We start from the raw sequence: 16096 nt of genomic DNA, 5'->3' as shown, positions 1-16096 counted from the left end.
GAAGCCAAGTCCCGTCAGAAGGCAACCGTTCAACCGAGAGAGGGAAACACAGTCACCGCCAAGGCTAAAGTTCCCAGGGCCAGAGCCTGCGGGCAAAAGGGGCTCCTTCAGCACCCATCCAAGCTGGGGGAGCAGGTTGCCGGTGGGAACCCATTGGAACCGTACACGTTACACAGGTGCAGGGAAAGGCAGTCACCATCAACCTGCTGGGAGGAGAAACACCGCAGCCGTCTGTGGGACCCGTCCATCCAGCCGTGTGTTTTACTGAGAACTGTGTCCTCATCATTGTCTGAGTGAGTACCACCGTGCCATGCGGCACAGCGCTGCCCCCGCGACCCTGCACCTCGCCAGGCCCCGTAACCCGCCTGCCATCCATCCCTACCCCCTCACTGGGCCCCGGGACAACTAACCCCCCTACCCACGGAGGGGAGAACTAACATCCAGGCTGCTCCCTGTCATCGCTCCCGGGATCCCCGTCCAGAGCAGCGGTGGTGTCACCAATATCACCACAACCGTGGGTGGCGTCACGGACAATATCCAATCCCCACAATCAATTCCCCCCCTTTTCACTCACGGGCGAGGAGCGCCGCTCGAGTCCTCGGGATCCGGCCCACCACTCGAGCCACCACCGAGCAGCAGCAGCAGCAGCCGGACCCGAGCAGTGGGAGAACGCAGCGTCCCCTCCTCCACCCGCGACACAAAGACTACGGACTGTTAAGTAGCTAGAATCCTACTTCAAACAACATTCCCTTCCCAAATATCTATTAATCAGTCTCATTACTAGACCGACACATTTAGTTGTAAAAAAAAAAAAGAGGGGATGCAACACACTGATAGCCATGGTGTAGAATCACATTTTTTTGTGATGTGTTGGTACTATCAAGCTCGAAATGAATTAATTTCTTAAAGTTAAATGAGAAAAAAAGATGAAAAAATGATCAACTTCTGATCTGTTCTATGTTCTGTTGTAAATAAAATAATAAAATATGGCTTTAAGAGATTTTTGAATCATTGCAATCTGGCTTTCCTTCCATTTTACACAGTCCAAACTTTTTGGGAAATGGGGTTGTACATGATTTATTATCTGTATCTATTTTAGGAGATGTTAACATTACTGTAAAGACAGAAGCTCTGGATACTAAAGAATTTTGTGGAAATGAGATCCCTGTTGTTCCTAAACAAGGCCGAACTGACACCATTGTAAAGACAGTACTTGTACAGGTGAGGGTGCTATAATCGGGTAATAAAATGAGTTTAAAATTAATTAAAATAATTCTACTTTACCATTTTGTGAAAGCAATCAAGATTTCTTTCTTTGGATCTAAGGGGCACTTTGCACACTACGCCGAGAGCGATAGTCCCCGCCCCTATCGCAGCTGCGTTATCTAGTGATAGCTGGCGTAGCGAACATTATCACTACACCAGCTTCACATGCACTCACCTGCCCTCCGACGTCGCTCTGGCCGGCGACCCGCCTCCTTATTAAGGGGGCGGGTCGTGCGGCGTCATAGCGACGTCAAACGGCAGGCGGCCAATAGAAGCGGAGGGGCGGAGATGAGCGGGACGTAAACATCCCGCCCGCCTCCTTCCTTTCGCATAGCTGGTGTGAGCCGCAGGTAGGAGATGTTCCTCGCTCCTGCGGCTTCACACACAGCGATGTGTGCTGCCGCTGGAACGAGGAACAACATCGTAACATCGGTCATTTCCAAATTATGGAAATGACAGACGCTGCACCGATGATACGATTACGACGATTTTGAGCTCGTTAATCGTATCAAAAAGGCTTTACACATTACGATATCGCCTGCGACACCGGATGTGCGTCACTTTCAATTTGACCCCACCGACATCGCACCTGCGATGTCATAGTGTGCAAAGTGCCCCTTAGATTTAGTTCTTTGGTCCTATATTTTTTTAATCAGGAGTGTCTTGTTGGCAACTCCTTTCTTATGGCATTTTAGCAATGGGAAACAGTTTTAAAATATTCAAATTTCTTATTTATATACAATGACTATTTGAAAAATATTATAGGTTTTAGTCAAGATTACCAAATATAAATATACAAATATAAATAGTTAGCTAAAAAATCCTAATAACGATAATGATATAGAATTACTAATACATATATATATATATATATATATATATATTTATATATATATATATATATATATATATATATATATATATATATATATATACATGTGTCTATATACATATATATATATATATATATATATATATATATACGGTATATATATATATATTATAAAATGTATATACAGAGAGAGAGAGAGAGAGAAAGCGCATCAAATCATACCACAGTAATGTAGAACCAACCAGTATATCTTAGTAAGGGGAGCAGTACATGTTAAAAAACAATATGACCATGTTCAGGGAGGAAGATTGGTTACTGGTTTCTGGTGGAAATTCTGTCTTGAATTCTAACAATTTATAGTGCTATTTATCTGGATGTGATTTTTAAAAATAAAATATATAGTGCAGAAGAACAGCAAAATGTTATGGTTGAAATTACCAGTGAAAGGGTTGTTTTTTTATCATGTCGTAGAAGGAGAAAGGACCCTTTTATAACAGATATTATGGCGATTAGAGATGAGCGAGCCTCTGAAGGCTCGAGTTCGGTTCGGTTCGTCGAACGGAGGCCCCGTTCGACGAACGTTCGACAAACCATTCAACGAACCTTTCCAACCCCATTGAAAACAATAGGAGGCAAACACAAACACATAAAAACACATTATACATGTACACATACAGTTAATGCTTTTCCTTCCGATAATCGCTGCGTCCTCCCGGTAACCAGCACTGATGATAGGACCTACCGTGATGTCAAAATAGCATGTGACCAGTCACGTGTCTATTATCTCATTGGCTACAGATTGGTCACATGGCCAGACGTCATTGCTAGGTCCTGTCAGTGCATCTCTCCGGTACGCGGTGATCATTCAAGCATCTTGTGTACCGGCAAAATGCTCTGGCACATGGTCGACTCCCCGTTCCTGCATGGGGCACTCTTTACAGAGTCAGCCCACATGCAGGGACTAGCTGTCACAGCCGGTAAATAGCGGCACAAGGAATCACGCGATCGGAGCACCGTTGCTATGGTAACCCGCCTGTCAGCGGTGACGTCACCACTTACAGTACGCAGCTTCTGCTCACACACTGAGTGATTAGACTGCACGGAGCAGCAGCATTCTTCCTCCCATGCAGTGCTGTCTGATGTAGCAGAGCTGCATGGGTTGAAGGAGAAAGAAGACAGAAGAGCAGGATCGTAGGGGGCTGAGAGGGAGTAATAAACATGGAGTCTCTAAGTTTGTCTGTGTATTTATTTCTATTAAAGTATTTTTTCTCTGTGTGGTGTCTTTTTTTTTAACCCTTTATTGGAGATTCTTAATGGCCGGGTCAAACTCTGGTTTAATACTAGCTAGTAAAACAAAGCTAGTATTAACTTACTATTACCCAGCAAGCCACCCGGCCACTGTAGCTGCAGAACTACAAGGCTCAGCATACTCCATCCAGGGCTGTATGCAGGAGTTTTTTGCCCCCCCCAAAAAATTATGTGGGCTTCGCCATGTTTTTGTATGCTAGCCAGGTACAGCAGGCAGCCAAGGGCTGCCCCCACCCCCAGCTGCCTATTTGTACCCGGCTGGGAACCAAAAATATAGGGAAGCCATTTTTTTTTTAATTATTTCATGAATTTCATGAAATAATTAAAAAAAAAAAAATGACGTGGGCTTCGCCCAATTTTTGTGTCCAGCCAGGTACAACTAGGCAGCTGGGGATTGGAATCCGCAGCTCAGGGTGCCCAAGCTTTCTGGGCACCCCTGCTGAGAATTGCAGTCCGCAGCCGCTCCAGAAAATGGCGCTTTCATAGAAGCGCCATCTTTTGGCTCTGTATCCAACTCTTCAGCTGCCCTGGTGACAGGTGGCTCACTGGGTAATAATGGGGTTAGGGCTAGCTGTATATTATCAACTGGCCCTAAGCCTGAAATTCATGGTGTCACGCCAATATTAGACATGGCCACCATGAATTTCTAGTACAGATAAAAAAAAACACAACACAGAAAAATATTTTTATTAGAAATAAAACACAACACAATTAGTGACTCCATCTTTATTGAAATAAAGAACCCCCCTCCGCAGTAATCCTGGGTCAAGGGTCCCACGCTGTCCAATCTGGATCCAATATCGTCTGATCGGTTTGCTGGAAGGCAAAGCAATCAGATGATGTGTCAGGTTCAAGGGCCTGAATCACATGACACAGCAGCTGATTGTATAAATGGCTTTTGTACAATCATCACCCCAAAAAACTACACACTTCTGTGCAGACTCCTATCCAACAGCATCAGCTGATAGTTTAGCTGGCCGGGCGGTAAAAAGCCGGCCTCACCGCTCGACTTATAGTGTCAGCTGATTCCGTTAGGTGACCGCATCAGCTGATCATCGCCAAGTCTGAGAGATAGAGGAGAGAGAAGATAGAGAAAAGAGAGAGAAAAGAGAGAGAGAGAGAAAAGAGGAGAAGAGAGAGGAGAGAGAGAGAGGAGAGAGAGGAGAGAGAGAGAGAGAGAGAGAGGGAAAAAGAGAAAAAGAGAGACTGAGAAAAAGAGTGAGAGAAAAAGAGAGAGCGAGAGAGAAAGAGGGAGAGAGAAAGATGGAGAGGGAGAGAGAGAGAGAAAGAGGGAGGGAGAAAGAGGGAGAGAGAAAGAGAGAAAGAGAGAGAGAGAGAGAAAGAGAGAGAAAGGGAGGGAGAGAGAGAAAAAGAGAGAGAGAGCAATGCAGCCTCATTCCGTGAACTGCTCCTATTTTAGAGGTGTGTCCCACGGCTCACAGCTGATGTCTGGCTCCTCCCCTCAGTGCATAATTAAATTAAATTATAATTATAAATAAATATTTTAAAATTAAAAATAAATTAAATCTTTTACCGGGACTGCAACTCATGACCTAATGCTTCTTAGATAGGAGCTCTATCCATTGAGCCACTGGCTCTAATGAGAAACATAGGCAGATTTGGTAATCTTGACGTCTACATTGCAGAGTGAAGTCTGGTGACAGCATGGCTCACGTCAGGTGCTACGTGGAGAGGACACAGAGCCCCCCCTATCATCTTCATGTAGCAGAGCTGACAGTGTCCTGTGGATTACTTCGGACCTGGATTGTTGTTTGGGGATTTTAATAAAGAGTTAAATGAGGTGTTTTTTTGTCTTTTATTCCAAATAAAGGATTTTTCGCTGTGTGTGTTTCTTTACTTTCACTTACAGTTTAATCATGGAAGCTGTCTCGGGGAGACACCTGGCATGATTAACCCCTTATTATCCCCGATTGCCACCGCACCAGGGCAATTCGGGATGAGCTGGGTAGAGTCCCGGGACTGTCGCATCTAATGGATGCGGCAATTCCAGGCGGCTGCTGGGTGATAATGTTAGGGTGGTGGGCTCCCGATAATGTGGTGCTCTCCATCCTGACCATACCAGCCTCCAGCCATGTGGCTTTATCCTGGCTGGTATCAAATATGGGGGGAACCGCATTTTTTTTTTAATTTATTTATTTTACTGCACGATATAGAGCCGCCCGCCGGAGGCTGTGATTGGTTGCAGTGAGACAGCTGTCACTCATCGTGGGGGCGTGTCTGACTGCAACCAATGGGCACCAGTGGGCGGGGAAAGCACAGAATAACTAATTGAATAATGAAGCGGCAGCCATTTTCAAAAGAGGAAATGCCGCTGGAGATTTGTGATAGCCGTGCAGCAAGACGCCCGTGATCGGTGAGTAGGAAAGAAAGAGGGATTGTGCTGGGGATGCAGGACGCATGCAGATATGAAAGGTGTGCACATACTTACTGTGAAAAGCCACGCTCGAACCGTTCTCAAAAGTAACTCGAACTACCGAACTTTTAGCAAAAGGCTCGAGTTCGTCGAACGACTCAAACACCCCCCAAAATCACTCGAACATGAAATTGGCGAACCTCAAACATCGCTCATCTCTAATGGTGATATGCCCTTTCAAAAGTTTACAAAAGAGTGCCCCTTGGTATCAGTATTGTTCCCCCAATGAATGCAGGCAAACATAGGTCACCCTCTTCAAGAACTTTACACACAGGAATGCTTGTGCGCTTGATGGTTACAGCTGGTATTATAATAATGGTCTCATACTTGAAATATTTTACTTGTATTTGCAAAACTTCACTTGTACATGTGTCAGCTTGCTGGCAATTTCATCTGCAGCTCTTCCTTCACACTGGCAGTGTTTGTGTCTCTCAAGAGCTCCTTCTTCACACTGGTAGTGTTTGTTTCTCTCAGCAGCTCCTTCTTCACACTGGCAGTGTTTGTTTCTCTCAGCAACTCCTCCTTCACACTGGCAGTGTTTGTTTCTCTCAGCAACTCCTCCTTCACACTGGCAGTGTTTGTGTCTCTCAGCAGCTCCTTCTTCACAATGACAGTGTTTGTGTCTGTCAGCAGCTCCTCCTTCACACTGGCAGTGTTTTTTGTCTCTCATCACCTCCTTCTTAACACTGGCAGTGTTTATGTCTGTCAGCAGCTCCTCCTTCACACTGGCAGTGTTTGTGTCTGTCAGCAGCTCCTCCTTCACTCTGGCAGTGTTTGTGTCTGTCAGCAGCTCCTCCTTCACACTGGCAGTGTTTGTGTCTGTCAGCAGCTCCTCCTTCACTCTGGCAGTGTTTGTGTCTGTCAGCAGCTCCTTCTTCACACTGGCAATGTTTGTGTCTCTCACAATGTAGCACAACATATCCGCAATGTTGGTTGCATCCAAACAGTCACCTGTAGAAGCTTTTGCTTGACAATTTGCACCATCAGGGTGGAGATAGTTGTATGCTCTTCTGTTACCCTTTCTAAAGCCCTAGGTTAGGTCATCTTAATAAAGTTTGTTGCTCATTCCTACTTGCTAGCTAGCATTAAATAAAACATCGCTGTGCATACCGAAATGAAATGTCATTTATTTTGAATAGCAATAGTACATTGCTGGAGGTACACGGAGGGTTTCATACAACATGATATATCAGATGGTATTGGGTATTATATGTAATAACAAAAAGATAATTACATACAGAAAAAGCAACTTAAGTACCTAGTTGGTATTTTAACTGAAGAAGTATCAATAAGGCTTCTTTCACACGTTCGTGAAAAACCACGGACGTTTTTCACGGACGTGTCAGAGGTGTGTTTTGCCCTCTGTGAGCCGTGTTTATTGCTATTTGTGTGTTCTCCGTGTGTTATCCGTGATAACACATGGAGAACGGGAACTTTTTACTCACCTGTCCCTGGCTTTCCTGTCCGTGGTGCTGAACTTCAGTCTCCGGATCTGCCAACTCCCCACTGCTGCTGCTTCCGGCCGCAGTGAAGTGAATATTCAATTACCACAATGAGCGCCGGTGACAGCAGTGGCAAAGACTACAGGGCAGGAGAAGGTGAGTAAAGTTTTGTTTTTTTTTTTCTCGCTGACACATGTCTTTTCTCCGGCACGTGTCACATGGAACACATGCGTGTGGTCCGTGTGTGTTACGTGTGACCCGTTTGCGTTCCGTGTGACACCCATGATGCCGGAGATAAAACAGACATGTCGGCGTGAGAAACACACGGACACACGTAAGTACGGAACGGACACACGTTCCGTGCCATAAAACTTACGTGCGTCCTAAACCATAGGAATACATAGGTCTACATGAGTACGTGTCTCCGGTACGTGAAAAAACTGCCAAACATGTACCAGAGGCACGTACGTGTGAAAGAGGCCTAAGGAATATTGACTGGCAGGGTCAATAGCTACCAATAAAAGATTTATCAGCCCTACACAGTTCGGAACCTGACAGTGGGATTCAAATAGTGGTAGTTCTTAATTTTCCGAAGAATCAGACTCATGTTTAACCCTCTTACATACAGATGTAAATTTGGAATAATGTCTTTTATATATAATTGTTTACTCAATTGGTATTCTCAGCCTGGAGGTGTCCTGGAGGAGAAATCGCACAGCTCTCTGATCTGCATCAAAGAGGAAGGTAAGATCACATCACATTATCCAGTTATGCATTGTGGGAGATAATGGAGCAAAATGCAAAATAATTTTGGCGATTATTGCTCTGAAAAATTAACCACCAAAAATGGAGTACAGAAAAATGTGCCAAAGATATTCCTCCCTTTTGAACAGTGTCTGAAAAAGGGTAGTTCTTAAAGGGAACCTGTCAGCAGGTTTTTGACCTATAAAAGGCGGCCACTACCAGTGAGCTCTTATATACAGCATTGTGTACTACTGTATATAAGAGACAAAGACTGATCTTTATAATGTAAAAAAGACCTGTCCGTATACTCACCTGGGGAACAGTCGGGTGCAATGGGCATCGTTGGTCTCGGTCCGGCGCCTCCCCTCTTCCTTCCATCGCTGTCCTCCTTCCCAGCTTCCCATTCAACCATTGTGCTCCTGCACATGCGCACTTTGATTTGCCCTGCAAAGTACTGTAATGTGATGGTGCAAGGAAAGGTCAAAGATTGCCCGCGCATGCGCACTACAATTCTTTGATCTTCCCTCAGCAGGGCAGAGAAAAGTGTGTATGTGTGCAGGAGTGCAATGGAGCCTTTTTGTGGATGATATAGGACATGTCATTCACATGGAGCCAGGAAAAAGGATGGTAACTGCACACAATAGAGAAGGCGCTGGACCGAGATCAATGACACCCACCAGACCGCCCTTAGGTGAGTATTATAAAGGTCTTTTTTACATAATACAGAGCTGCCTGAGCTCTTATATACAGTATTCTGGAATGCTGTATATAAGGGCTTACTGGTGGTGGCCACAGCTTAAATTCCTAGTGACAGGCTCCCGTTAAGAAACGTTGGAAAAGGTACAAAATGTATTAAAAATATTCCTTTTTTTCTTTTATAAAATACTGATGCTACAAGATGGCACAGCAAACCTTGAAATTAATTAAAATAATACACTCATCTATATTTCTAGGCTAGAGCTACACAGCGTCATGTGTCGCGCGACAATGAAAACGTAGTAACACATTGGATCATTGAATGCAATTAACTTCCGTTATATCGCGTTGTGACCTGCAAAATGCTGTGACAGTCACATTTGTTTCCAAAGATTTTGGATTTTATGGTCACTGGACGCACTTTATGTGTCTATGACACACTTGCCATAGACATGAGTGCAAGTCGTGTGCTACAGGAAACTTGCATACAAGTTATCTACTTGGCTGTTTTATTTTATTTTTTTCAGGCAAAATCAAAAAGCTAAAATAGTTATGCAATGGCAAGTCAACTTGTCAGACAACTACCATCCTTCTACACACGTCACCGTTTAGCCCTAGCCTAACGTTTTTACAGTTAAGGCTTTCATGTCGGTCTTCCTACTTCTTAAAATCTTCCCTATACAGCAAATTTTTATAATATTTTATAATTAGTAACTTATTCAATTGTTAATTAGCTTAGAAATAGAAAATTTCAGTGTGAAAATTATCATTTTTATATTTATGAACTCTCCTCTGTTACACCTGACCTGATGCTTAATGTCACGGCTGTCAATCCTAAGGTCTTGTGTAATTTCTGCCTCGGTGCTAATAGCAAATCTCCTTTTTCTGTATTCAGCTGTTTTTCACTGCATCTTTTCCAGGCTCTTTCCAATTTCTTGTATATCATGTAGGGCCACTGTCGCGGGCGGGGAGGACGCCGTCGCTGATGTGCTCTCGCTAACGCTCGGGTCCGGCGTTGCTGCGGCTGCTGCTGCTGCTGCTCGGTGGCTCGAGCGGTGGGCCGGGTCCGGGGACTCGAGCGGCGCTCCTCGCCCGTGAGTGAGAGGGGTGGTTGGTTTGGGGGATTTAGTCCGTGACCTCACCCACGGGTCGTGGTGAAGATAGGCACCACCGCTGCTGATGACGGGGATCCCGGGAGTGATGGTAAGGAGCAGCTGGGATGTTGTTTTCCCCCTCTGTGGGTAGAGGTCGGTGGTCCCGGGGCCCTTTGATGTTGTGGGGAGGAGGCAGGGTCGGTGAGGTGCAGGGTTGCAGGGACAGAGCGGCGCGGTGCCGGATGGCACGGGTGTACTCACTCAGCAAGAAAGGTACAAAGTCCTCGGTAAACCAAACGGCTGCATGTACAGGTCCTGCAGCCGGCTGCAGTGCTTCTCCCCGGACAGGTGATGGCGACTGTCTTTCCCTGCACCTTAATGTTCTCTTTCTGACTACTATCGATTCCCAATGGTAGTCCGCTCCCCGGTGTATGGGTACCGGAGGAGCCCGTTTGCCCACAGACGCTGGCCCTTGGGTCTCTAGCCTTAGGCGGTAGCTATATACCCTCATGGTGTGGGCTGTTGCCTTCAATCGGGACTTTTGCTGTTGTGAAACCCCTGGGGTTCCAGTCACATTCGGATCTGACTATTGTCAGCGGCGCCAAGCCTGGTCGAGGTCCGATGGCCCTGCCTGTGGGTGCTGGCTTCACTTCGCTCCCCGGTCGGTACCGACGGGCCATCGCCCGTCCCAGGTCCTACGGTTCCGCGTTGCTCCACCACTCCTGCAGACGGCCACCACCGTCTGCCAACCTTGCTGTTAGTGCCTGGGCCGCAAACCCAGACACCCAAGTGCTTACTCCTCAAACTCCAAACTCTATCTGTCACTTTTCCCGCCTCCAGGCCTGTGAACTCCTCGGTGGGTGGGGCCAACCGCTTAGCTCCGCCCCACCTGGTGTGGACATCAGACACTGGAGGGAGGCAACAAGGGTTTTTGTTTGGCTGGTGTCCCTGTCTAATCGGGGTGGGGGGTGTTTGGATGTTATCTGTGACGACCTGGCTAGGCCAGGGCGCCACACCACAAACAGCCATAGGGTAGAATTCCACTTGCGAGAGACTCGCGCGTATCTCGCATCGCACCACCCAGCATGGCCTGCCTCTCTCCCGACAGGAGCGGGTCAACTTCATGTATTTCTATGCAGCTGAGATGCTCCTGTTGGGAAAAAGGTCAGGCCATGCCGGGTGGTGCGATGTGAGATACGCACAAGTCTCCCGCAAGTGGAATTCTACCCATATACTGTATCACTGTCTGTGACATGAATGCTGCTTTGTGTGGTGCAGCATGTAGCCTCTCCTATGCCTTATACTAGACTGGTACTGTATTCATGGCTTTCAAGCATCCTGATTATTGTTTGGAATAATCTTTGGAACTTTATCTCCACAATTATGGGACAGAACTACTGCCCCTGCCTTTTGTGATCTCTACAACTTAGAAATGACATCTGGGAAATAAATGGAAACTTTCCTGTGTCTGCTGCTTATGAATCTCAAAATGAATAATTATAGTATTCTCCCTAAAAATTTGGCAATTGTTAAGAGTTTAAATTATAGTCCCCTTATCAATTCCCCGTTGTCACGGCTGTGGCCAGTAATTAGCTTCCACAGTCATATATCCATATGGCAGATGAAATGATGCATACAGCCAATGATAGGCAGCATTGTTTTGTTTTTATGTCTTTTTTTTATTTTGATGACTATGTTGGGTGACTTAAAACAAAAAATTAAACGTGAAAACCCCTTTATGTTAAGGTTTTTGATTTTGAATTTTTTTGTTAATGTTTTATTATAAATCTTTTTTTATTTCAGACCAATCTAAAGTGGAAGAGATATCTTTGAATATTCCAGATAATATTCTAGAGGATTCTGCAAGAGCTCATATAACAGTGTTGGGTAAGTTGTGCAATGAATTTGGGAGGGGATCGGAAAGATCTCTGTATGTCGGCGTATAGTGGCCCTAAACCTGCTGTTATATCTATTAACCTCAATCATTTGCAGTATTGAATACGTTTTATAGGCAGTTAAAGGGGTTTTCCAATTTTATGTAAATTAAACTAAATCATTGTATAAATTAGACGTTTTGCAACTTTCTAAGATACTTTTTGGGCTGATTCATCAAACAGTTCTTGTCAGAATTCTGGTGTAAAACTGTTTGAAAAGTTGCCAAATGTTTCCTTAACTTGTAACTGTACAAACATTTTACCACTTTTTCTATTTTTACAGCAGTAGCAGACAGCTCCGCCAACATTTTGAAACGCGGGTAAAGCCTAGCCGGGAGGAGGTGGGGCCGGGGACAGCCGACAAATTCATCAGAAACTGCTGTACATTTCTTTGGTCATTTGCTACAGTGGAAATCAGATAGCTTTCTGATTGCTGGAGTCGAAAAAGCCTTGGCTGAATCGAGCAGTAGTTGATCATGCGTACTACCACACGATTAAAGTTACTCTGTCAGTACAGAATGACTGTTCAAACCAAGCACAGACGCTTGATGCATTATGACATGGCCAAAGACTTAAGTGCACCCTCCTGCTTGTGTTTCATCTGCCTTTGCCCTTCTCTGGCTCTATGAAGTCAGAGCTGTCAATCAAAGAAGAGGGAGGAGTGAAGATAGAACAATAAGTAGAGAGGATACACAAATGTTTGGCCATGCTATGATGCACCGAGCACCTATACTTGGTCATTCTGTGTTGACAGTCCTTTTAATGGGAGCATTGGAGATTTTCAAGCCATGTGTGTGTGTGTGTGTGTGTGTGTGTGTGTGTGTATGTGTAGCAGCCCACAGGACATTTGTTTTAACCTACTCCTTGCCGGGCCAGGGGTGCAGATCCTCTGCATCATCACGGGGTGGCCTGGCCCGATTCCATTGCCGCAAGGTGTCTAGAAAGGAGGGTTGGAGGGTGGTAGGGAGGCAGGATAGAGGATGGGGGAGGTAGTGATGGTTAGGAAAGTCAATTAGATGATTGTGAAACCACCCGTAGTACGTGGCTAGCGATGGGGGCCGCCGCTGCAGGGTCTCTCACCGGGGCAGATGTTGGGTGGAACAGGGATGGTGTTGCTCCCCACAGGTGGAGCGGGTTTACCTCGGGGAGGATGATGGGGATAGTGGTAGTCCTCATTGGCACCGCAGTGCTGGGCACCGGCGCCGGTAAAGGAGAGGCAGAGGCAGGGGCTGCGGTTCAAAGTCTTTTACTCACAAGTAGTTCAGGCGCTACCCTAGAGTACCAATCTCTGCCACGATGGGCTCCAGCCAATCCCGGATAGTCGGCGGTCACCACCAGTGCCCGTGAAAGTCTTTTAGTAAAGTGTCCCTCGGTTGTTGTATGGAACCCAGGCCGAGCCTCCTGCTCCAAGCCAGGGGTCCATGAAGAGAGAGAAACACTAACTCCTGTTGTCAGTGCTAGGTTTTTTCCCAAGCTGTGCCCAGGAAGGTTCTGCTTTATGTGTGTTTGTTGCACCTACTTCTACCCCATGTGGTGCCCACCCCCAGTGGCTGTCCTAGCAATCGGGAAAGTCCCATGCTTCGTGATGGCTAACTTCCCTGTCTGACCTAGTCCAACCCCCTGTGAGTAAGCACCTTGCTGTTGTTTCTGTGTGTTTTGTGAAGGCACTGGCAAGTTAACCCCCTCCTGACCCAGGATAGATATTATCCCAGAAAAGTGGTGAAATACCCTGTGGCACCTGAAGCCCAGGGGCACCACATATGTATGTATATTCAGCACTGCTATTAAAATAAATGGAGCAGTAGTGCATATGATCAACTCTGCTTGATTCAGTCGGTGCTCTTTAGAGCCCTGATTCATGGGATTGCTGGAGGCCATGGCAGTCGGACCCTAGGGATCAAAAAGTTATACCCTAGTCTTTCAATATTTTTTAACTTTCAGCTGGAGAATACTCCTTAAGGTTCACAGAGCATGGTGTAAACTAGAAAAAATTACATTCAATTTTCAGCGGAGAACATGTCTAAATGTGTACAGGATTTATAACAATTCCCTGATTCTTAAAAATAGTATGTTTTAATATTTTTTCTGATATCATGGAAAAATGTAAAGAAAAAAAGGAAATTTTCTATTTTTCACATTTTTTCTTTTATGATCACAAATAACCACTAAAATACATTTTAAATTGTGTAACCTAGCAATGATTTTTATTTATTAGATATGGTTCTTTTATACTTAGGGAGTGTGGCTAGAAAAAGGTATTATGATGGGGCAGTGGGTTTTTTTCCCATTTCCCAAGTTTTTTTTGTATCTATATACATATATTTTTTTCATTAGTTTCATACCACACATCATGCTTTTATTAAAGTCCTACAAATTTTTGATGGGTCATTTTTATTATTTTTAATATTTAAATACATTTTTATTGTTGATTTCCAGTGTAACTGAGTGTGGTATGTTGGCCCCAGTTACAGGGTAAATTCAGAATATTGAGTCCACTGCTGAGCTGATCTGGGTCTACGTGAGTGTAAGATCAAGCAGCCACTGATTTCTTCTGAGACCTAAAACAAAAATAGCAAAATGCCCTGGGGATCCACAGTAGCAACAGTAGTAAATAGCTGAATCCGAGAGGAGCAATGAAATAATAGGACAAACAAGACCTAAAATATAACGTTTCTTAGATATGCATAAAATGAGCGAAAGCTCACAAGGTGAGTAAAAACAGTAACAAGCACACAACCAATAGTGGTGCTATACACAGGGCATATATTAAAGCCCAAGTCAAACCACCCTTGGTAAAGAGTTAAGCGGGCTTTACACGCTACGACATCGCTAATGCGGAGTCGTTGGGGTCACGGAATTCGTGACGCACATCCGGCCGCATTAGCGATGCCGTTGCGTGTGACATCGATAAGCGATTTTGCATCGTTGCAAAAACGTGCAAAATCGCTAATCGGCGACACGGGGGTCCATTCTCAAATCTCGTTACTGCAGCAGTAACGAGGTTGTTCCTCGTTCCTGCGGCAGCACACATCGCTGCGTGTGACGCCGCAGGAGCGAGGAAGCTCTCCCTACCTGCCTCCCGGCCGCTATGTGGATGGAAGGAGGTGGGCGGGATGTTACGTCCCGCTCATCTCCGCCCCTCCGCTGCTATTGGGCGGCGGTTCAGTGACGTTTCAGTGACGTCGCTGTGACGCCGCACGGACCGCCCCCTTAGAAAGGAGGCGGTTCGCCGGTCACAGCGATGTCGCCGGACAGGTAAGTATGTGTGACGGCTGTGGGCGATGTTGTACGGCACGGGCAGCGATATGCCCGTGTCGCGCAACAGATGGGGGCGGGTACCCACACTAGCGATATCGGGACCGATATCGCAGTGTGTAAAGTAGCCTTTACACTAGGTGACAACCTTCAGAGCAGCTAAGGAGCCTCCTATGATTTACCCAGAGGATGATTAGACAAAAATAGAAACACATACCTCCTTATTGCCAAAAACTGAGGGCCGCAGTGGAGAGCAATTGTGTCCCAAAACTGCTTCTTATCATGGATCAAGAAATCGAAAATATCATTAAATCCCCTATAGGGAACATTCTTACCAGATCCTGAAGAGGTGGCAGGGCGACTATACAAGATTATTCAGGTCTCCTAGGGGAGCTGTCAATCAGCTCTTCAAATCCCACAGGAATGCCACGAAGGAAAAAACTCCATATATATGTCAGAAACACTCACTCCCAACGCGTTTCTTGGGGATCAATCATCAGGGGAGTATGGGTGAAAGGCCTTGGGTACTGCTCAAATATTTCCGATAGTGCAGTAATATCATGCCCAAGACACGCACACAGCGTGTGTCATAGTTAGAGATGAGCGAACCGGTCCCGGTTCGGCTCGAGGTTGGTTCGCCGAACGGAGCTCCCGTTCGAGTTCGGCTCGTCGAACGTTCGACGAACCGAACTCGAGCCAATAGGAAACAATGGCAGGCAATCACAAACACAGAAAAACACCTAGAAAACACCCTCAAAGGTGTCCAAAAGGTGACAAACAACTCACAACACATGGGAAAGTGACAAGGACATATACTCATGTGAAAACAAAAGAGCTGGACAAGGAAAAAGAGGAGGACACACAGATATATGAGTATATGCAAGGAAACATCGATTCCATTATTGTGCAACTTGAGCCCTGCTCATTTTAGGCTTCCAATCTGGATAAATTGCCTGAGCTCGCCACGTACGCCTTGGGGATCTTGTCATGTCCTGCAGCCAGCGTTCTCTCGGAACCTGTCTTCAGTGCTGCTGGTGGTCTGCTGGCAGATAAGCACACGCGTCTGTCCACTGACAATGTGGACATGGCTC

The 16096-nt window shown here is 45.7% G+C and overlaps 1 protein-coding gene across 1 annotated transcript in view; it reads left to right on the top strand.

Annotated features, from left to right (window-relative positions):
• LOC142312619 (alpha-2-macroglobulin-like) overlaps nucleotides 1-16096 on the top strand; it is a 179396-nt gene that overhangs the window by 111664 nt on the left and 51636 nt on the right. Inside the window, exons 21-23 of the mRNA XM_075351614.1 lie at nucleotides 1100-1221; nucleotides 7969-8026; nucleotides 11620-11703. Coding sequence (XP_075207729.1) covers nucleotides 1100-1221; nucleotides 7969-8026; nucleotides 11620-11703 — 264 coding nt within the window. The remainder of the gene's footprint in view (nucleotides 1-1099; nucleotides 1222-7968; nucleotides 8027-11619; nucleotides 11704-16096) is intronic.

The sequence above is a fragment of the Anomaloglossus baeobatrachus genome, chromosome 5 (genome assembly GCF_048569485.1).
Source record: "Anomaloglossus baeobatrachus isolate aAnoBae1 chromosome 5, aAnoBae1.hap1, whole genome shotgun sequence".
Lineage (NCBI taxonomy): Eukaryota > Metazoa > Chordata > Amphibia > Anura > Aromobatidae > Anomaloglossus > Anomaloglossus baeobatrachus.
Note: the sequence above shows the minus strand (reverse complement) of the source record. Positions and strands in the feature narration are given on the sequence as shown.